The sequence below is a fragment of the Tenrec ecaudatus genome, chromosome 16 (genome assembly GCF_050624435.1).
Source record: "Tenrec ecaudatus isolate mTenEca1 chromosome 16, mTenEca1.hap1, whole genome shotgun sequence".
NCBI lineage: Eukaryota > Metazoa > Chordata > Mammalia > Afrosoricida > Tenrecidae > Tenrec > Tenrec ecaudatus.
Window position 1 is genome coordinate 45,877,632 of NC_134545.1, and position 23,046 is coordinate 45,900,677.

General features: G+C 41.4%; 1 protein-coding gene across 3 annotated transcripts in view; it reads left to right on the forward strand.

Annotated features, from left to right (window-relative positions):
- USP54 (ubiquitin specific peptidase 54) overlaps window positions 1-23,046 on the forward strand; it is a 162,367-nt gene that overhangs the window by 126,789 nt on the left and 12,532 nt on the right. For 2 of the 3 annotated variants that reach the window (XM_075534034.1, XM_075534035.1), the window contains exons 10-18: window positions 623-791; window positions 2,046-2,216; window positions 4,952-5,083; window positions 5,257-5,637; window positions 5,865-6,096; window positions 7,020-7,153; window positions 16,143-16,310; window positions 19,277-19,396; window positions 20,347-20,542. In XM_075534034.1, the coding sequence (XP_075390149.1) occupies window positions 623-791; window positions 2,046-2,216; window positions 4,952-5,083; window positions 5,257-5,637; window positions 5,865-6,096; window positions 7,020-7,153; window positions 16,143-16,310; window positions 19,277-19,396; window positions 20,347-20,542 (1,703 nt within the window). The remainder of the gene's footprint in view (window positions 1-622; window positions 792-2,045; window positions 2,217-4,951; window positions 5,084-5,256; window positions 5,638-5,864; window positions 6,097-7,019; window positions 7,154-16,142; window positions 16,311-19,276; window positions 19,397-20,346; window positions 20,543-23,046) is intronic. The other variant, XM_075534036.1, reaches the window with a different exon arrangement.

The window sequence follows — 23,046 nt, forward strand, 5'->3', positions numbered from 1 at the left end:
ACTTGCTTGGGTTGCTGTTTCCATGACTGTTCCATCACTCTACTCAACTGCAGCAGTGGAGCTGCCTCCAGCACAGTCTAAGATCAAGAGGCCCAGGTGTCTCTGCTAAGCACTGTGACATTTTAAGCCCGGCCATGCGTGAACTCAGAAACTGGTGTCCTTTCCTCTAAGGCAGTTTGTGAGAGAGTCTTTGCCTTTTTAGTTTCCTAAAAGTGACTTTATGTTTAGGAGAAAATTTCGGAAATGTGAATTTCAAAGGAGGACTTTGATAGGATATCTGTGAACAGAAATTGGACACCAGAACAGTTAAAGCCCTCTCACGTAGCATATTCACCTCAAGACTGTCCATTCAGGTGTCACAGCTCAGTGATACTTCACAGGAATAACAACAACTTCATTACTCCTCTTGTCTCGTATTTTGATTTTAATACTTTCTAAAAAGACTTAATAAACACTTCCGTAAGTCTAGATTTAACATCTCTTTTGTTGTCTTCTTTACTCAATTCCTGGCTTTCTATCTCTTTGATTTTCTTTAGGGAAAAAACAAACAAACAAGAAGATAGGTTTTGAATTGTGACTATGAAGTATAATTATCATGTTCTTTTGCTTGTTTGTGATTCAGATTGGGCCCAAATGGAAAGATGTGGTGACCAAATGCATCAAGGGACATTATCAGCCTTTGCTGTTGCTTTATGCAGACCCCCAGGGTACTCCAGTATCTACCCAGGACCTGCCTCCCCAGGTTGAATTCCAGTCGTATAGCAGGACATGCTATGATAGTGAAGACTCTGGTAAGCAGCCCACTTCTCCACCTCCCACTGGCCATCCCATGTGATCATTCAGTGTTGGAACTCAAAATTAATTAGGAGCTTAGAGAAAGAAGGGCCAACTTCTAATGAAGTCGAAATTGTGCCAGGCCTTGTTTCTTTCCACTTTCAAGAATGTGTTGCTTAATCACCTGAGGCCCCAATTCAAACGTAGAAAGAAACTGTTGATTTAGACTGAGATACTTCATTTGTGGAGGAACAATCAGTGTTTTGCTTTGCAATAATGATAAAGAAGACCAATTTATACATCTCTTCAACTGTGACTTAAGTGAGTAGTTAAAACCAAGAAAAATTATTTTGAGCTATTACAAAGCTAGACAGTTTGCTTGGGATAAGAGATTTGTGTTTTAAAATTCCAAATACAGTAACATAGACTTCCTCAGTTTATCAGCAGGTTAGTTCATTTCTAAGCCAATTGTTTAAAACTGAAAACAGGCTTTCCTATAGAAACATTTTTCAACTTGATAGTGAGTCCCCAGTATAGTCCAAAGAGGTTCATAATATATTTGAATGGATACCCCTGATAATTTTGGCTTGCCTTCTGAAAAAGAGGAAGAAGGGGAATGGTCCTTTTCCTCGTCTGGATTTAGGCTTGACCCTTTTGTTACCTCCTTATCACTTGGTACCTGGTGCACCCCACTCAGGGACCTCACCCAGACGTGACCAACCTACTGCTCCTTTCGGTCAAACACCCATTTCTTCTACTTTTCTTATCTCAGAAGAAAGTAGTCCTACTGAATTAATTCATATTGAAGTATAAATAACAGTCCCATAAATCTCAAAGCTATTGAAATACTTAATAATGTTAGGTAAAAAGAATTTAAATGGCATTTCTAGAAATAAAGAAGAAAGCTTATGTAAAGGGGAATAATTAGTTATATATGTCAGGTCAGCCTGGGTTTCTCCATTTAACTAAATCTTGCTTTTCACAACTTTTTGCTTCCTCCCATTCCCCCAACCCTGAAGTTTTCTGAAAGGCCCACAGTTTTCACAGTGACAGGCAAAGTGAGGGCTTCAGCAAAGTAGGGTCAGAGTTGGGAGGGATTGTTTGTGTCTCTGGCATGGGGTGTTGGGAAAGATTGGCTGTGTCTGTGGACATGCTTCTCACCTCCTATCCAGGAATTCCTTGCCATCTGGACCTTGGTTACGGTCTGTGCCTGCTCTCTGTCACTGCCCTCTTTTTCCTCACTTTTGCTATGTGTCTCCTCCTTCCCTCAGGGAGGGAGCCCTCCATCTCAAGTGACACTCGAACAGATTCTTCAACCGACAGCTGTCCCTACAAACACTCCCATCACGAGTCTGTGGTCAGTCACTTCTCTTCTGATTCTCAGGGGACAGTCATCTATAACGTGGAGAATGATTCCATGTCTCAGAGCAGTCGGGATACAGGTAGGACAAAAGACCCTGATTGCTTAATTCACTGTCTGCATAGAGGGTCTTCTAGAAAAAGAATTTGGAGCAAGTCATTAATGGTTGCCAGGCAAAGGGAGGACAGCAAGTTTGGGGTCATTGCGTGGGATACAAAGAAGCAACACATTTCTGAGTGTCTGATAATGCTCCATTGTACAGATTCCTAACAACAGCAGCATGCCAATAAGTACAATTTCTATTGTAATTGTTGTAATGATTTATTCTGAAATCAGCTTTTCTCCTGTTTTCCTTTTGATTGTAATCTCCCCACGGTGCCCACTATTCCTTGTGTCCTTGCACCTGGTCATATTTTCATGCTGGGCTTCATCTTGACTGAAGGACTGTGAAAGGAGGGATGTATTTATGGGCAGGATATATTTTGGACCAGCTTATCAGCTTGTCAGGCTTCTCAAAGGCCAGAGGAGCAAAGTATTGGAAGGTAGCTGTCAGTTCCTGTGAGTCCCCTGCATGGGACGTTGTTGAGTTGTTTTGTGGAGGACAGTGGCCCTCAGAGGAGAGCATAGGAGAGCAGCATGGTGGCGGCTGAGAGGGTGGTTCATTATGGGATGTAGACACAGTGCACTTGTGAATTAGTGAGCTCATGGCTTCAGATTATGGCTTATGCCCTATATGTGTCTTTATATTCTGCATATAGAACTTTTATCTTGAAAGGTATACAGAATCATTTAATGCCTCTCCATGTACCCATCACTAAGTTTTGCCAATTAAACTCAGGCTCATCTGGTTGCACCTGCATCTCTACCCACTTCCCCCATTCCTGAATTATTGTGAAGCAAATCCCAGATATCATCTAATTTCTTCCTTGAGAGTCATAGCTTTTAATGGTTTGTGTATTTGACTCAGAATCCAAATGAGGACTACACTTGGTAATGGGTTGATGAGTCTTTTATGTTTCTTTTAATTAGTTGGTTTCCTTCTATTTTGTTTTTTCCTTTTAAATTATTGTTGAAGACTCCTAAGTGTAGTTTGTCTTAGAGATTGCCCAGTCTGAATTTTGTTGGTGACATCCCATGGTGTAGTTTAACATGTCCCTCTGTCTCCAGTATTCTTTTTTTAAAAAATCATTCATTCATTAAACATTTATTCAGTGCCTACTGTCCTGTATTCTTTTTTTGTAAATTGGTAGCTGCATGTAGAGATTTATCAGATTCTTCTTGGATTTTTCTGATGACTACTGCATAGATTGTATTGGGTGTGAATTTGATTTATTTATGAAATTTAACCAAGATTTTTAAAAGTATATTTTTGAGGTGAACCAGTTTTATGTTAAGGGTGTGTGTTTGTGTGTGACAGGGAGAGGGGTTTGTATCCTATTGGCTTAACATTCGTAACACTTAGTTGCTCCAATTGATTCCTTCCTTTTTAAAACCTTTCTTGGTTGAAGTAGGAAAGGGATCAGACCAGAGCAAAACAGATTACATTGGGCAGTTGATCGAAAGTATGTATACATATCATCACACTGCTGATACCTAAATGTGTTAAAGAATTTTCATATTCTCACATAGGAAAACAAATTTGTGATAGCCCTCAGTGAATTTAAGAACCTAGAAGTGTCTTCTAAGCCTGTCTTGCATTGTAATTGAACTGTTTAATTCACCCCTGCCTTCCTGAAGTTTAGATCATAATATCCATTAGAATATGCTTCCTTATGTGGAACACTGACCTTTATTGGTCTCAGTTCATAGTCGTACATTCATATACGATGAGCATGAAGCAGAACAAGATACATACTCGTAAAAGAACCCAGGCCACTGATTGCTGTTAAATCAATTCCTACTGATGGGCACCCCCGTGTGTCAAAGTATGACTATCAATATCCATACATTATCTTTCAGACCATCAGCTCTTCATTCAACAGTGCAACCAAAGCCCCCAATAGTTTATCTTCACTCACTCCTTGATTTCTCTCCACCCAACCCACTTCCATTTCATTCAATGATTAAGTGTTCAAAAGTAGATCTCCAGGCCTCTCTTCTGAGACTAGCAGCGGAGTGCATTTAGCATTTACATCACCCCGTACTCCTCCCAGTGACTAGTGTTGAGGGATTGTGAAGGGTCATTTGTCAGTGAAACCAAGTTTGTTGAACATGTTTTGGGCGTGCGAATGTGAATTACTCAAAGTTGAAGTGTCCTTTTAAAAGACCCACATGTAATGAATGTTTAGAACTGGGCCTTCAAGCCTTACACAGTCAGACAGTCAGAGATCTTGTGGGCAAAAAGGACTAGAGCACCTGTGATAATATCAGCTGTATCGAAGACTAGACTTGGCATGTATTGCTAAAATAATTAGTCAAAAATAAAAGGGAAGCTTGTTCTTAAATTATCAGAATGAGAATATTTAGGCATGTGAGTTTTATTTAATCTTTATATAGATTTTTTACTCTTTCAAAACTTCCAACTAATGTGTCCTTTGCCCTTTGGAGCCATTAGAAAAGACTGGGCTAGAAAGAGAGACTGGTTCTTGCTCAGGAAACACTGTGAAATTGGAAGTTCCCATTGAATGCTTGAACTTCTCTGCACTTACTCTGCATGATTCCTGCTAGACTTCAGTCAGATAGCCTTAAAGCTTCCACTTCTGGCCTAGGGGTACCCTGACTGTGTGCCGCTGCCCTGGATCCCAAAGGGAGAGTATTCTCCAGGGGAGAGTGGTCAGTCTCAGATACCAGCTCATTCCCATTCCTTTCTTCTTTCAGGACACCTGACTGATAGTGAATGTAACCAGAAACACACTTCCAAGAAAGGGTCACTGATCGAACGCAAGAGGAGCTCCGGCCGGGTTAGGAGGAAAGCCGATGAGCCGCAGGCCTCAGGGTACCACAGCGAAGGCAAGCCCCTCTACATTGTGCCTCTCTCTTTAGTCACTGCTTGCATTTCTGTCACACTCTGACCCCAGCTTCCCTTTCTGCTCAAAGGGGCGCATCCTTACATTCTCCACTTTGGGGTCTGGGTGCCTGTGCTTACTGTAAACACCTGTATTTGTCTTACTGTGTGCTTTTAGGAGAAACACTGAAAGAGAAGCAGGCTCCAAGGAATGCCTCCAAACCGACCAGTGGCACCAATAGGCTAAGAGACTTTAAAGAGACAGTCAGTAATATGATCCATAACCGGCCATCTGTGGCTTCTCAGACCAACCTAGGATCCCCCTGTGGGGGCAGGGGAAGAGACCAGCCTGGAAAAAAGCCTCCTAGGAACCTGCCCTTGCACTCCCATGACTGGGAAGCAGAGAGTACCAGCAGTGAGTCCAAATCCAGCTCTTCTAGCAAGTACCGTCCAACGTGGAGACCGAAACGGGAGTCTCTGAATATTGACAGTATCTTTAGTAAGGACAAAAGGAAGCACTGCGGCTACACCCAGCTTAGCCCTTTTTCTGAGGATGCAGGTGAGGTGAGGGGATGATTAGCAAAGAATTTAGCTGTCTAGTTGATTTATGTATTTAAAAATACAGGCTTTCTGATAGTCTTGGGGAAGTGCATCTTTTATTCAGATGTTGAGCATTTGGGGGATATGAATTCAATGAATGAGTAGCTGGAGGGAGGGATGGTCTCTTGATTTTAGGCAGATACTAAGTGTACCTCCTTTTTCAAACTTGTCCTTTGATTGGAGTAGCCAAAGAATTGACACCAGATGAACTAAACAAGCCACCTGCTTATGACAGTAAATCGGGGGGACCAAGCCTCCGCTGTAAGTCCTGGGGCCCAGCTCGACCAGGCTCCCACCTTCTAGAGCAGCACCCCCGTCTCATCCAGCGAATGGAATCTGGCTACGAGAGTAGCGAGAGGAACAGCAGCAGCCCTGTCAGCCTGGATGCAGCCCTGCCCGAAAACTTGAATGTCTGCAGGTATTGTCTGGCCCTGGAGTAGAGAGAGGCCTTCTCCCTTGAACCAGTGCAAACCATCTTTTGGAAGCTTTGCTCATTCGGTGGCTCAGACTAGGGGAGAGGTGGATATTGTTACCATCTTGTGGACAAGCAAAGTACTGCACAGCAACAGTACCCTCTGCAGGGAGATAGCGTCAAAGGCACACGAGAAAGCAAAGCCCTGCAAATTTAAAGTGTGGTATTTAAAGCAGTTATTTAGCAAGCAGCTTTGAATGAAAGAATGAATTAGTGAATCAAAATTTCTATAATCCTGATCAGAGAGAGGGGAGAAGAAATCTATTGTTATGTATCTTACCTTCCATCTTGGGATAGGATTTTTTTTCTTTTCCTTTTCAAGGGTCTCTGGGGATCCTGTGTTTTCTGAAGCCAATGATGCTCAGACTCTTGTGAAATGATGATGGCATTTCATTAGAGCTTATTGTACCTTGCTCACTCTGTGAATTTCAGTTCTCCTTACATTGTTTTTACTGCTATACCACAGAGATAAGGATCTTGTTTTGAAAAGAGTGACTGAAAAGGGTGGTGACTATACCCTTGACCTCTCCATTGCTGTTCCCCAACCACAGGCCCCTGTGCACATCCTGAAAAGAGGCCGCAAAGGTGTAAGAACGAGGAAGGCAGTCCATAGGAGAACTTGTTTTCATTCAGTAAATTTTGAATGTCTGCTATATGCGGGACACTGTGCTAGAGGCATAAGATGTGATTGAGGTGAGATAGGACATGTGGCCTGAATCGCTATTTCATTTGTTCAGATTTAGTTTAGCCAAATCTTTAATTAGATCAGTTCAATGTTTTGCTGTTTTTATTGAAGGAAATTAATCCTAGGATTTTGCTAGTTACCACCCTTCAGATGCTTTTACTAGACTCTGGGCTCTCTTTTGAAGGGACACAAGTGCTAAGAGATCAGCTGGGTTTGTCCCTGCCTGGCATCATATCCCCAAGTCGCACAGCAGTAGCATCCTGGACGTGAATTCCACAGCATCCATGAGTGGTTGGGCAAAGAATCAGCCTATCTCAGGTAAGCAGAAGGATCCTGGATTTGGTTGATTCAATTTGACCACCAATTTTATTTGGAGAAGAGTCTCATCTGAGCATATTTCACATTGAGTATTCAATTAATATATAAATGTAGAAGCATTTGAATTAGTCTAAATTTGGATTTATGTGTTTTCTCTCTTTAGATATATGTGGATTTTTTTTTTTTGCTCTATCATAAATTGCCTGAATAGGAGCATCAAAGAGTCAAAAATTTAAGTGTCAAGAGAAGTTTTGTTCCTCAAAAGAATAACTCTTAGGGCCTTCCTTGGTTTGGTGGTAGCCTCTTGGGAATCGGCTTTCTTAATGTTTAGAACCGTAAACTAAGATATCAAAAGAGGACACAACAAGGAAATAAATAATCAAGTCAAATACCTCTACCTCTGTGTCCTGCTTGATGTCCCTCTATCATCTGGTTGTCCTTATCCCCTCTGGAATGTCCCTTCTGACATCATACCACTTTCCCCTCAAAACAAATGCTCCAGGAATATGGCTACTTCACAGTAAATGTAAGTGACTGAAAATAGTTACAAGTTTGATTTCTCCAAAGAAATTAGCATTTTAAATCTTGGAGCTAAAAGAATAATGGAGCTGATTTCCACATGCAGAAAAGCAAAACAGGATTCATGCCTCACCATATGCAAAAAGAAATTCAAAATAGATAAGGGCATCAATTTACGAATGAAAACCACAAAATTCTCAGAAGAACAAGCAGGGGCAATCTGTCAGATCTAGCTTTCAACAATGGTTTATCTGAGATAATAATAACAAAAGTACCAATATAAAAAAATGAGACCTCGGAAATACCGTCATCAAAAAACTACCAAGAACTTGAAAAGACAAGCTGCCAATTGGGACATTATCGTTGGAAACTGTTCATCTGACAAGAATCTAATACTAAAATAATATATATAAAACACTTTGACAACAACACAGATCATAAAATCATAAAATATTTCACCAAAGAGGGCACTCATAAAGCCAAGCACATGAAAAGATGCTTGTGTTACGAGCCATCAGAGATGCAAATTAAGCTCACAGTTATCATTTCTTTTCCACTAGGATGAATTAAGGCCCCCCAAAACCCCAAGCAAACAGTCTAAAAAATGTTGGTGAAGATGTGGGGAAATTGGAACCTTTATTCTGGTGAGACTGCAAAACGGTAGATAGAAAAAGACGGGCCGAAACACAGGTATCAAGAAGCAGGCGTTATTGGGAAACATAGCCTGCCAGCCTACTCCAAGGATGGGAAGAGTAGCCCAGACACAAAGGAAGCCATGGACAAATAGACACTCGGGGGTGGAGATGTGTGGCTAGGGTTGTGAAACCACCATGTAGTTCTCTGATTGGCAAGTTTGAATGAAGGGGGTGCCATGGCCTTTGACGCAGATAGGAGGCTTTGGGCTCGCAAGTGGCATGTGGGAAGGTGTAGGGGAGGAGAGAGTCTGTGAGCAAGAAACATGGGAGAAAAATGTTTGGAATGGTCAGGTGTAGTTTTCTACTCAGCTGGACCCATTAGATAATGGCTCAGTGGGAAAGCCTGGTAGTTCTTCCGAAAACGAAAAATAGAACTACTATAGACCCAACCCAGCAATTCCATTCCTAAGGATAGCCCAAAAGACTCTAAAGCAGGCTCAAAAAAGACTTCTGCACCAATATTGCAGCACTGTTTACAATAGCCAAAAAGTGGAACTAACCTAAATACTCATCAATGGATAAACAAAATGTACAATTGAATACTACTTGGCTGGTAAGAGAAATGAAATATTGATAGTAGGGATGGAGCTGAAAAAATGTCAACCAAAATAAGACAATGTCAACAAAATAAGACAATGTCAACCAAAATAAGACAATCATAGGACCAATATTCTATAACCCCACTTATATAAAAAGATAAGAACAGGTAAATGTAAAGAGGCTAAAGTTTATTAGTAGTTTTGAGAGGTAGGAACAAAGGGAAAAGTGGCTAATCATGATGGAAAAATTGCATAAATTATTGTAATGGCTGCCAATAAATTGTAGGCCTGTAAAAAGTTGAATTGGGAAAAATTATGTGATATGTGTATTTAAAGCAACAACCAAAAGGGAAAAAAGTAACTGCCGAGACTGATTATGTGTATCCAAACACTTTGTGGCATCTGGTTCCTTGGTTTGGGAGTTTAGGGTCATGGTTTCATGGGACAGCCCAGGTAGCTGGCCTAATAAGGCATTCAATGCTTCTGTTATACCTGCTAGTTATTTTACCTGGGGTTTTAAAAACTTGCAAGCAACCATCTAAGGAATAACAATTGGTCTCTATTCACCTGGAGCAACAGAGGAGAACTTGGAATGTGTGGCTAATTGCCTTCATGAACAACTGCTTCTTTTGTTATGAGACCATGAGAACTGCATGGTGCCCAGATACCATTACAGAGCACTGTGATGAAAGATTCTAGATAAGAAGTCTGATTAGAGTGGCAGGGGGTGAGAATTCAGAACAGAAGTCAAATTTTCATGGAATCCAAAGTTTCTGAAGCTGTGGAGGGTAAATTAATCCTTGAAACTATTGCCCTAAAATAATCTTTTTTAAAAAAATAAATAATCTTTAAACTTTAAACCAAAAATATCCCTTGAATTCTTCTTCAAACTGAAAAATACCCCTGGCATCAAGCCCCATACTTGGGTAAACAGCTGATTAGAACAGGAGATTGAACGGTGTAGGGCAACAACGCATAGGCTTCAGCTCAAGGTGGATATGTACTTGCATAGACTCTTCATACTGACAGTGTCCAAAGTGCTGTGTCATTTGGAAAATTGATGTCATCAGCGCAATCACTTTATACCCCAAGGGGATGATTGACAATGCTGTACTTTTTAGTTTATGTGGGTTTTTGTTTTCTTGCCTTTAGCTTTTCTCTCTCCCTCCTTCCTCCTCCTCCTTCCCTCTGTTTGATTGTTTGTTTGTTTGCTGGTTGGTTTGTTGCTGGTGCTGGTGTAGCTGGTCCTATGAAGGTTAGATTTTGTCATAGATGACTGCCAAAGTAAATCTCAGTCGTGTATATTCCATGGACAAGCAGATGGATTCTGGGCTCCTCCTTAACGATAAAACAGTTAATTCTGCTTGATACTCTCCTGCATGAAATGATCACTGAAGATAAGGTGCTACAGCAAAGTGTGGTGAAAAAAGCAGATGGTACTCGGCTATCAAATGGAATAGATCTTAAAGGCTTGTATTCAAGCAAGCAGCCATCTAAGCAAGTAAGTAGTCAACTATGTCCACATGGAAGAAGCACACCAGCCTGTGTGATCATGAGGTGTTGAAGAAATCGGGTATCAGGCATCAAAGAACAAAAAATAATATCATAGTGAATGAGGGAGAGTGCGGGGTGGGGACCCACAGCCCATCTGTCAGCAACTGGACATCCCCTTACGGAAGGGTCTCAGTGAGGAGACGAGCTAGTCAGGGTGCAGTGTAGCAACAATGAAACATACAGCTTTCCTCTAGTTCTTTAATGCTTCCTCTACCCAACTATCATGATCCCAATTCTACCTTACAAGTCTGGCTAGACCAGAGGATGTACACTGGTACAGATAGGAACTGAAAACACAGGGAATCCATGGCGGATGATCCCTTCAGAACCAGTGGTGAGAGTGGCGATACCTGGAGGGTGGAGGAAATGTGGTGTGGAAAGGAGGGACCAACAGGGATCTATATATAACCTCCCTCCCTGGGGGCTGGACAACAGAAAAGTGGGCGAAGGGAGACGTCGGACAGTGTAAGACATGACAAAATAATTTATAAATTATCACGGGTTCGTGAGGGAAGGAAGAGTAGGGAGGGAGGGGAAAAAAATGAAGAGCTGATACCAAGGGCTCAAGTAGAAAGCAAATGTTTTGAGAATGATGAGGGCAGCAACATATGTACAAATTTGCTTGACACAACAGATGGATGTATGGATTGTGATAAGAGTTGTATGAGCCCCCAATAAAATTATTTTTTTTAAATGAAAGAACATATACATGAAAAAAGCAAAAGGTCATAAAAGGGCAGGAAAGAAAGAAAACAATAAAATAGATGTCAATAGAGACTCTGAAACTTGCTCTTAAACATAGAACAGCTAACGTGATTGGGAGAAATGGTGAAATAAAAGCACTGACTAGGAAATTCACAGGGTAGCTTAAAGACAAAGTAAATTATTATAAGGAAAGGTGTAAAACCTGGAGTTAGAAAACAAGAAAGGAGAGTACATTCAGCATTTCTCAAGCTGAAAGAATTGAAGAAAGATTCAAGCCTCAAGTTACAATATTAAAAGACTCAATGGGCAAATTATTGAGTGATGCAGGAAACATTAAAAAATGTAAGCAGTACATAGTCATTGTACCCAAAATAATTGATTGCCACTCACCGTTTCAAGCAATAGTGTATGGTTAAGAAGCCTATGCTGTACTGACGACATGAGTGTAAGAACATTTTCTAGAACTTGACAAATACCAATTGTAATCTTTCAACAAACCGATGCAGTGTTGGAAGCACTGTCTATACTAAGAAATTTGAAGACACCTACCTGACCAACCAACTGGAAAGGATCTATATGTGTTCAAGTCCAAGGAAATGTAATCTAATAGAATGCAGAAATGATCAAACAGAATCATTAATACCATATACAAGTAACATTTTTTATTTATTTATAAAATACTTTTATTGAGGGCTCTTACATCTTTAATCACAATCCATGCATTCCTCCAATGTGTCAAGCAAATTTGCACATATGCCACCATCTTCATTTTCTTTTTAACATTTTATTAGGGGCTCATACAACTCTTATCACAATCCATACATATACATACATCAATTGTATAAAGCCCATCCATCGTACATTCTTTGCCCTAATCATTTTCAAAGCATTTGCATCAGGTCCTCTTTTTTTTTCCCCTCCCTCCCCGCACCCCCCTCCCTCATGAGCCCTTGATAATTTATAGATTGTTATTTTGTCATATCTTGCCCTATCCAGAGTCTCCCTTCCTCCCCTTCTCGCTGTCCATCTCCCAGGGAGGAGGTCACATGTGGATCCTTGTAATCAGTTCTCCCTTTCCAACCCACTCACCCTCCACTCTCCCAGTATCGCCCCTCACACCCCTGGTCCTGAAGGTATCATCCACCCTGGATTCACTGTGCCTCCAGCTCCCATATGCACCGGTGTACAACCTCTGCCCTATCCAGCCCTGCAAGGTAGAATTCGGATCATGGTAGTTGGGGGGAGGAAGCATCCAGGATCTGGGGGAAAGCTGTGTTCTTCATCGGTATTACCTCGCACCCTGACTGACCCATCTCCTCTCCTAAACCCCTCTGAGGGGATCTCCAGTGGCCGACAAATGGGCCTTGGGTCTCCACTCTGCACTTCCCCTTCATTCACTATGGTATATATATACACATACACACATACACACACACACACACACACACACACACACACATATATATATATACACAGATATATATTCTTTTTTTTTTTGCATGATGCCTTATACCTGGTCCCTTTGGCACCTTTTTTTTTGCATGATGCCTTATACCTGGTCCCTTTGCCACCTCGTGATTGCACAGGCTGGTGTGCTTTTTCCATGTGGGCTTTATTGCTTCTGAGCTAGATGGCCGCTTGTTCACCTTCAAGCCTTTAAGACCCCAGACACTATCTCTTTCGATAGCCCGGCACCATCAGCTTTCTTCGCCACATTTGCTTATGCACCCGTTTGTCTTCAGTGATTGTATCATGGAGGTGTGCAGCCAATGATATGGTTTTTTGTTCTTTGATGCCTGATAACTGATCCCTTCGGGATCACGTGATCACACAGGCTGGTGTGTTCTTCCATGTGGGTTTTGTTGCTTCTGAGCTAAATGGCCGCTTGTTTATCTTCAAGCCTTTAAGACCCCAGACACTATCTCTTTTGATATCCGGGCACCATCAGCTTTCTTCACCACATTTACTTGTTCACCCGCTTTGGCTTCAGCAGTTGTGTCAGGAGGGTGAGCATCATAGAATGCCAATTTCATAGAAGAAAATATTCATGCATTGAGGGAGTGCTTGAGTAGAGGCCCAAGGTCCTTCTGCCACCTTAATATTAAACCTATAAATATAGACACATAGATGTATTTCCCCATCCTCATATATATTTGCATATGTACATGTCTTTGTCTAGACCTCTATAAATGGCCTTTGCCTCCTAGCTCTCTCCTCTATTTCCCTTGACTTTCCTCCTGCCCCACTATCATGCTCCGTCCCCACCTGGGCTACAGCTATACCTCTTCTTTACGTAACCTTACCCTTAATCATTCCCTACCAGGCCTGCCACGCCCCCCTCACCACCAATTTGGATCCCATGTTGTTCCCTTGTCCCTGGGTTTGTTAACACCACTTCCTTACCACCACCCCCACCTCCCCCTATCCCAAGTCCCCCCAGAACTCTCAGTCCCGTTGTTTTTCCTCCAGTTAGTTCATCCAGCCTGTCTTATTTAGACATACCTGTGGAGATAATAACATGCACAAAAACAAGACAGAGGAAAACAAAGCAACAGTATACAACCAGACAACAAAACACTGACAGAACAAAGCAAAACACATCAAGAAAGAAAAACTTGTAGTTAGTTCAAGGATCGTTTGTTGGCCCTTAGGAGTGTTTTCCAGTCCAGTCTCTTAGGGCACAACGCCCTGGGCCCCAAAGTCCACTTTCAGCATTCCCTGGGGACCTTGCCTCTCCATTCCCTTGCTGTTCCTCTGCACTCCCCCAGTGCTTTGCCTCGGTGTGGTGGGATCAGGTCAGGTGCAATTCCCACACTGTGTCTCCAGTGCTGTCCTCTGTAGCGCCATTGGTCACTGAGGGCATCATGTCTCATAGTGGGGCTGGCCATGTGGTCCTATCAGTGGACTGGCTGCTCTACTCAGGAACATCATCCTCACGGCCTGGTGGGCCAGGCTGTGTTCCACTCTCTCCTCCTGCCCCTTCATCTGCTCCCGTGTGCTCTGATCAGATATGTCCATCGCCCGGAGCTGCAGAATCAATGTCGTCCTTTGAAACAAATTCTTCTCAGGGGAGGGGTAGAAATCCACTTAATTTTTGGTGCTGAGGCCAGCCTCCCAGACCTCTCTTTTCAAAGCATTTTCTTCCCACTTGAACCCCTAATATAAGGTCCCCATTTCTTTACCCTCCCTCCCCTGACCAGCCTCCCTCACGAACCCTTAATAAGTTATAGATTCTTTTTTCCATATCTTACATTGTCCTCTGTCACCCCTCACCCACTTTTCCATTATTTGTCTCCCTGGGAGGGGGTTCTAGGTTGATCCTTGTGATCAATTCCCCCTTTCTCCCTTCACTCTCCCCTAATCCTCTTGGTATCTCTACTTTCCTTGTTGGCCCTGAGGGGTTTATCTCTCCTGGATTCCCTCACTGAGGGGTCACCGGAAAGAGATGAGCCAGTCAGGGTGCAGTATAACACCGATGAAACACACAACTTTCCTCTAGCTCTTTGGTGCTTCCTTTACCCCACTATCATGACCTCAGTTCTACCTTACAAATCAGATTAGACCAGAGCATGCACACTGCTACAAGCAACAATTTGTGATGAAGGTAATTTAAAAAATTGTTGTAGCAATATATCAACAGGGAGCTGCCGGAAATCCAAGCCAGATTCAGAAAGGGAAGTGGAATGAGGGGTTTTACTAATGTCAGATGGAGAGGGATCTTGGCTGAAAATAGAGAATACCAGAAATATGCTTACTTGTGTTTTATTGACTATGCTAAGGCATTCAACTGTATTGATAACAAAATAAAAAATTTGGGGAAGAATGGGAATCCCAGAACACATCAATGTGCTGTGGCCTAATCTATACTCAGATTGAAAAGCATTCTTTCGTATAGAACAAGAGGATAATGCATAATCTAAAATCAGGAAAGATGTGTATCAACATTGTAATTTTTCTTCATATTTATTCCATCTATATGCTGAGAAAGTAATCAGAGAAATTGGACAATATGAAGAAGACTGCAGCCTCAGAATTGGAGGAAGGCTCATTAACAACTTTCGATATGCAGGTGGTATAAATTTCAATATGCAGGTGGCAAAAAGATTGAAGTTACCAAGTCTCCACTTTATGTGGATCCACAATCAATGTATATGGCAACAGCAGTCAAATGCATTGCATTGTCCAAATCTGCCGCGAAAGACCTGTTAAGGTGCTAAAGAGCAAAGTTGTTACTTAGAGAACTAAGGTGCACCTGACCATGGTGTTTTCAATTGCCTCAATTGTATGTGAAAGCTGGACAATAAGGAAGGACAACAATAAGGAAGACAGGGGAAGAATTGATGCCTTTGAATTGTGATATTGGCTAAGAATAATGAACACACCCTAGACCGCCAGAAGAGCAACAAGTATGTCTTGGGGGGAAATAACCACAATGTCCCTTAGCAGCAATGATGACCTCAGTATCGCATACTTTGGACATATCGTCAGGAGAGACCAGTTCCTGGAAAAAAACATCATGTTTGGTAAAATAGAAGGTCAGCAAAAAAGAGGAAGACCATCAACGAAGACCATCATCTGACACAGTTAATACAACAATGGATTAAAATAGGACATTTGTGACGATGGCACAGGACTATGCAGTTTCATTGTTTTACATTTTCTGTTATACGTAGGGTTAGTCCGCATTGGAGTCACCGAGATGGCACCTAACAATAACTACATGCACAAGTACTTAAAACTTTACCTAACGCATAGTACATGCTCAAGCAAATAGTGGCACGTTGTTCTGAAATACTCGATAAATATTATTCAATAACTAGATCCTATCCTCAGTTGGATCTGGAAAGTGGTATCTAAACTGTTAATTCAGAATTGAAGCCAAAAGTTCTGAAGGAAAAGTAGTGCAATGGCCTAGAAGGTGTTTAGTCTGATTAAGGAAATGTGCGAATTTATCTATGTTCCTTACATATATTCCAGGTGGAGAAATAGCTTCCAAAAGTGAACTGGATGAGCTCCAAGAAGAAGTGGCCAGGAGAGCCCAGGAACAGGAACTTCAAAGGAAACGAGAGAAGGAATTAGAGGCAGCTAAGGGCTTTAACCCTCATCCCAGCCGGTTTATGGACTTGGATGAATTACAGAATCAGGGTAATTTCAGTGAGCTTTAGGTTGTGGGTTATGGGACATAAGAAAGGAAAAATATTCAAAGTAGTAAGGTCTATTAAGCCAATATATACACATGTACACATACATAAAGTTATAATCTATTCAATGGCTTATATTTAATGTTTCATATTTTATAGAAAATATTTATCCTATTTATATTTAATATCACAATATCATTTTATATTTAAATGGTATATCTTTAAAAGGTATAATTAACATAATTTTTAACAATTCAGTGGTTCAATCATCTCAAGAAGGGCTGTACAGTCTTCTCCACAATCAACTCTGGAACTTTTTCCCCTTCTTTTACACATGGGTTTTGATTTCCCACTTCCTCTTCCTCCCAAGCACCCAGGTAATCATCAATCCAGTTTTTCGAAACAGATAACTATACAAGACGAGCACAGACACCAAGCAAGGATCCATCAGCAATGTCATATAAAACTGATAGAGACTTCAATCTAATTAGAAAGCAAAGAATATTGAAAGTTTAGAATAAATGCACATGGGGTCTAGAGGGAGATCAAATTACAAAAGGTTACATTCCAACCTGAGCAAAGTTATATTTTAATTCATATTATCCTAGTTACATATACCAGTTAGAGCTTGTTACAGTAGGAGGCTTTTTGTTTGAGACAGCCACTGATTTGGGAGGCTTCTTGGAACCTTACGGTTTAGAGAACAAGTATATTATTAATGAGAATTATTTCCTATGCACATCTATAGAGACTAGGAAACTACGAATGAAGCAACTCGAAGCAGCAGTAAAACATCCTGACAGTGAGGGCCATTTTTACTTGCTGGCTTTAACATCCCTTTGACAGTTCCACTGTGTGGCTTCAGTGAAGCGAGTCTGTCAAGCAAGAACAGAGAGCGCTGCCTTTTCATCTCACTGACTGACTTGTCCTCTGTTCTCTACTTTTCTCAACTGTCCCATATCAGTCCTTGTTTAAATTCCAGGGCTTTCTTTAGGATGTTACACTGTCCCAAAAAACAAACCCAAACACCTCACTGCTGTCAAGTTGATTCCAACTCATAGTAAGTAACCCTTTAGGACAGAGTGGGATAGCTTCATAGGGTTTCTGAATCCGTAAGCCTTTACAGAAGCAGGCCGCCTCGTGTTCTTCTTTTGGAGTGGCGAGGGGCTGGCTAACAGCCCAGCAGTTAACCTGCCGCACCACTTTTGTGTCAAAGGCATGAAACAGGAGCCCAACAAGCCTGAGGTACCTGCATTACATAGGACTCGAGACTTTGACCTCAGCTTTTATTTGATCACGTTTCATTCGTTATTACGTTCTTACTACGCAGAACTCTCAGACCTAACAGATTGTGTTAAGCCAGGGTGAAGGCCATGAGTCAGTGCTGTTTTCACTGGTTGCTTTCTGATGACCACTTCCATCTTCTCATTAATGTAACACTTAGAGATACTTAGGCTTGTTTTGGGGCAGTGTTTCACACACAGGAACCATGGTGGTGTAGTGGATTATGCAATGTACTGCAGTTCAAATCTACCTGTTATTCTGCTGGAAATAGATGAGGCCATTTGTTCTCATTAATATTTACATAATCCTAAACCCCAGGGAGTTCTGCACTGTCCTATGGGATCGCTATGCGTCGGAATCCATTTCATGGCAGTGGGTTTTTCTCCTATACCTTGCTGTACCCTTTTCTGGAAAAGCAAGGAATACAGTGCTAAGATTATGAAAAATAAGATTTGAAATATTGTACATTGATTAAGATAGTATTGTGATTAATCAATAGTAGTTTGTCTAGATATTTACGAAGTATAACTGGTTTGTTTGCTTTTAATTGTTCAATGGCTGTAGCTATCATCTCTGATTTTAGAGATCATATAGATTTAATTGATTTCAAATATTATAAGAAAACTTCAGAATCAACCTGCTATCTTCCATCATCTTTCTGTTGTGTTATAAAACTCAGTTGAATCAAATCAGGTGTATAAGCTGATGACAAATTAGGGAGTGAGTGTTAAGGATATGAAAGGAACCTTCCTTAACATTTCTAGTTGGAAGTAAGTGGAAGATGATTCGGACATTTTTTTTTCTCCCTGTGACCTTGGAAATTCTACCATTAATCCAAATTGTAGGTGAACCTATCATATAGGTTGCTACCGATTTTGGCTCTCAGTGAGTAGAGAACAAGGGGGGAGGTATGTGTACATGACCTGTGGATTCTTGTACAAAAGTTCTCATAGTATTTTCTAGTGTTTTTATCTGGTTTTGTTTTTGGACTTTTCTGCACCTGCTTTGATGCATGCTCACCACAGGCGAGGAAGGAATATTCCATGCCCCCTGTGTGGGAGGTGACTTTTTTGGAATAAATTCATGAACGAAGGATGATAAAAGTGAATACTTAGTAATGCTGAGGAAAGTACACACATGCCAACAAGGGCAAGTCAGCTGCCCTGGTGAATATACTGAAGTTATGATCCAAAGACCATCTGTGTGTCTAAGAGATGTACTGATTTTGTTGTTTAGGGTGGTACCAGAGGACTGTGATATAAGTCAGAAGTGCTCTGGGTGGTGTCCACAGAATAGTAAAGCTGTCTTTGCCTTAACATACCAGTGGCAGTCTCGGTGGAAGTTAAGAGGCAGTCTGCTCGTGCTAGAGAAGAGCAGTTCAGTTCCAGGCTTAAGAACTTGCCCTCTGCTATAGATGATACTTTGGTTTTGCCTGGAGGAACTCTCTAGAGGTCATGGAATCGGAATATGTACTGGGCAATGATATGCCTCTCTTTAATGGCCTTTAATAACATCTGAGTTCAAAACAAATACGAATCTTCAACTTAGTTTCCACAGTTCTTCATAGCAATGGCCAAAGGGTGGAGTAGATGCTCAGCCCCGGGATCTGTATGCACTGAAGGACGGCAGTCCATAGGAAAGGTTAGAAAGAGATGTAATGAAAATGAAAAGTGCTGGCCCTTTCAGGGAGGAGCGACGGCTCTGCGAGGCCCCTTCAAGAGGCAGCTTCGCTGTTTGAAGAGTCGGTGCATCTGGAGCAGAAGGGAGACTGTGCTGCAGCTTTGGCTGTCTGTAACGAAGCGATCTGTAAGTAACTGGCTGCTGTGGCTGTGGCACCTTTGACTAATTGTACAAGTGTTCATAGTGTCGTCCCTCAGATGGAGCAGAAACCGTTTTATGTCTCCTCACTCTCCTTCTCCCAAGCGGAGGAGGCCCTTTAGCCCCCCAGACATATTGCCCTCCAGTAAATGTATGTGTGTATGTATATATGTGTGTGTATATATATACATACTCCCTTCCAGTAAATACCCATAGACCATAGGGGCTGTCACTGTGGTCTACAGGTATTTACTGGAAAAGCCTCACCAAGATTCCCCAGATGACATCTTCACCCATGCCTGCCTGCTATCTTGTCCCAAAGTAAACTTTTATCTCAAAGTGAAGCTAGTCTGCACTTTCTCCATAGCCACTGACTACTGATGGCAGGAAGAACTGAATAAATTGACTGTGACTTCATACTGCAATACTGGATTCTCCGCTAGGCTTCTCCCCTGTCTTGGTCAGTCACTGGGCTGAGATTGACGATTGGTAGCTAATTCTTAAATTTGACCCACAAGAAAGCTCTTACAAAGACAGATGCAAGTTTGGATCTTATTTCTGCTAATGGCCAACAGGAGAGAGTGGTTGGGAGCAGAGTGTGGAAACCAGAAGCGACTAGTCAGTTGCAAAGGAGAAGGAGCGTGGCAGGCTCAAGACGAAAGCACCAGTTTATCTCCTTAATTCATTTTAGTTGAGTTTGTTGATTTTGTTCTTTTTTCATTTGAATTAACCGGCTTGGCTCTGTGAGTTCCATGACTGTACGCTATAGCTGGAGCCAGCCTGTGCCCTGGACAGCATCTGCATGGTCCATGCCTTGCAATCCTGCTACATATTTTGAGTTTTGATGCATATCTTTGCTCATTTTTGGTTGTGTTTTATTATTTTAATTTCTGTTTGTGTTTTGAGTGGTTTCTGCTATATTTTCTTTTGCATTGTAGCTAAACTAAGACTTGCCCTGCATGGTGCCAGCGCTAGCACGCACAGCAGAGCCCTAATCGATAAGAAGTTGCAAATCAGTATTCGAAAAGCACGGAGTCTGCAGGATCGCATGCAGCAGCAGCAGTCACCACAGCAGCCGTCGCAGCCCTCAGCCTGCCTCCCTTCACAAGGGGGGGTCCCTCCTCAGCCAACCAGGTAGTGCCCAGGAACCACTTTAGGGGAGGCAGTAACCAGGGTGCTCCATAGTCTTGGTGGCTCCAGGGGAGAGAGGAGTCCTCTAAGAGGATTTCCTTCTCAGGTCAGACCCACAATGAAAACTCAAAACTCAACTCTTTTCCTTAAGACATCCTGGGAACATGAAAAAAAAAAAAAAAGGATCGCATAACCATCAGTCTGCCTCTCTAAATTTCCTGTAGGTGATTCTTCTCCCGGACTTGTGTTCTAGCACAGTTACTATATTTGTACAGAACAGGTTCTTAGACATGGCTATAAGCTACCTTTCATGTTGAGATAGCCATCATGTGACTTATTTTAGGATTTCAGTGCTTCCTGTGTCTCATAGAAGCAGAGAGAACAGTCTTTTCCTTATTGGGCACCATAGAGAAGAGACACAAACACTACTTTTGTTTTGCTTTCTTATGGAAAAAATCCATAGTAGCCATTGCTCTAGTTCCTACATGAAGTCCATGAATTTGGCTTTTACTCAGTATAAACTGATTTAAGTGAAAATTGATTTTGTCTATTAATATGTTTAGGTAATTATAGATAGATATAGATAGTTAAATATATTAAAACACACATATACATGTGCCTGGATCTAACCAAATGTTGAAAACATATATATGTACATATATATAACATTATATATGTTTGTACACACACACACATATATGTGTACCCCAAAACAGAAATTTCTTTTTTCAAGCTATGAATTTCTTTTTCAAAGCTATGTATTTACATTTTTTTTACAAAACCACCTTACCACCCTCAAAGTACTCACCATTACACTTAATACATTTGTCAAATCTGCGATTCCATTCTGGGAAACATTTTTCAAACTCATCTGTTTGAATGGCTGACAGCACCTCCCTCGTTTTTTTCTTCACCTCTTCTAAGTTGTCAAATTACTGTCCTTTCATGTCCCTCTTCATTTTGGAAACAAAAATAGTCGCATGGAGCAAGGTCAGGTGAATAAGGTGCCTGGGGCAAGAGAGAGGCATGCTGATTTTGCCCAAAACTGGTGCACTGAGATGGCTGCATGAGCAGGTGCATTGTCATGGCAAAACTAGTCTCCCATCTACCACAAATCATGCCTTTTTTGTTGCACACTGTTATGCAATCTTTTCAGAACCTCTAAATAGGTAGCTTGATTAACAGTTTGATCTGGTGGAATGAACTCCAGAGCACTCTCCTCACATCAAAAAAACAAAAGTACATCGTCTTCGTCTTTGATTTCCCTTCCCCTTCTTTTGGAAGAGGTGACGGTGGCATCTTCCACTCGCTGATTGATGTTTGCTTTTGGGGTTGTAACAATAGCACTGTGTCTCCTCACTAGTAAGAACCTTGGGGGGGAGAAGTCTGGGTGACTTTGGAGCTGTCCTATCCAAGCACAGCATGTTTCCAGTCAATGTTCTTTTCCTGGTCAGTCAGGACCTGAAGCACACATTTTACGGCCACCCTTCTCACCCCAATCTCCTGTTAAAACTCACTGAACTGAGCTCTTACGTAGTCCAGGTAACTTCTTCATCTCTTCAGTGGTTTGTTGTCGGTCTTTGTGCACAAGTACACAAATTTTTTTTTAAGTCCGTGAATTTTGTTGACATTTTTGTCCGTTCAGGAAATTGACATAACAAGGTTTGTCATCAATCGACATTACACCTTTTTTCAAATGAGAAAACCACTGGTACACTTGCGTTTTCCCACACTGCTGTCCTTGTAAGCTGTGTTCAACATCACAATAGTTTCTGCGGCATTTTTCTTGAAACAAAATTTTACAGCCTCATGCTGTTCTTTTAAATCGCCCATCACAAAAAGTGTGGTTTGCGTGAAATTGTGACCAGTTTGAGAGAACCTTCCAAGGAGACACCACTAGGTGTACTAAGTCAGAGAGAGTTGCTGTATGCTTGCCTAGTGGGAAAAATGTATACTTTGAAAGATCCATCCAGTGGAGCTTCTTAATAGTGTTTTTTTGTGTGGGGGTACACCCTAGTATAATGTTTTATATATATATGTATTTCAGCATTTTATTCATTTATATATATTTATATATAATGTTTTCACTATTTGGTTAGACCCAGACACTAAGGTAATATAGTTTTATTATTTCGCTCATTTTCTAGATAAGAAAGCTGTGGCTCAGACAATAAAATAAGATATGTACCCCCAATTATAAAGCTAGTAAATGGCAGAGTCATATAAATCAAACCCAGGTCTATTTGACTTCAAAGCTCATGTCCTTAACTATTATATAATACTACCTTTTATGATTGGGTGTCCCGCAACATTGTAAGGATAACTGGGTAACTGTACTGAAGAAAGTGTATAGTATATTGTCACTCTAATTTTATGTTCATGTGTAGGATCTTCCTTTCTATTGTTTTCTCCTTCTGTGTTCTCCTCTGTTGGGCTGCTAATCAGATCATTTGATGTAGAAGTTTTAGGTGGCTAAACTCTTTCCAGAATGATTCTTGTACTACTTG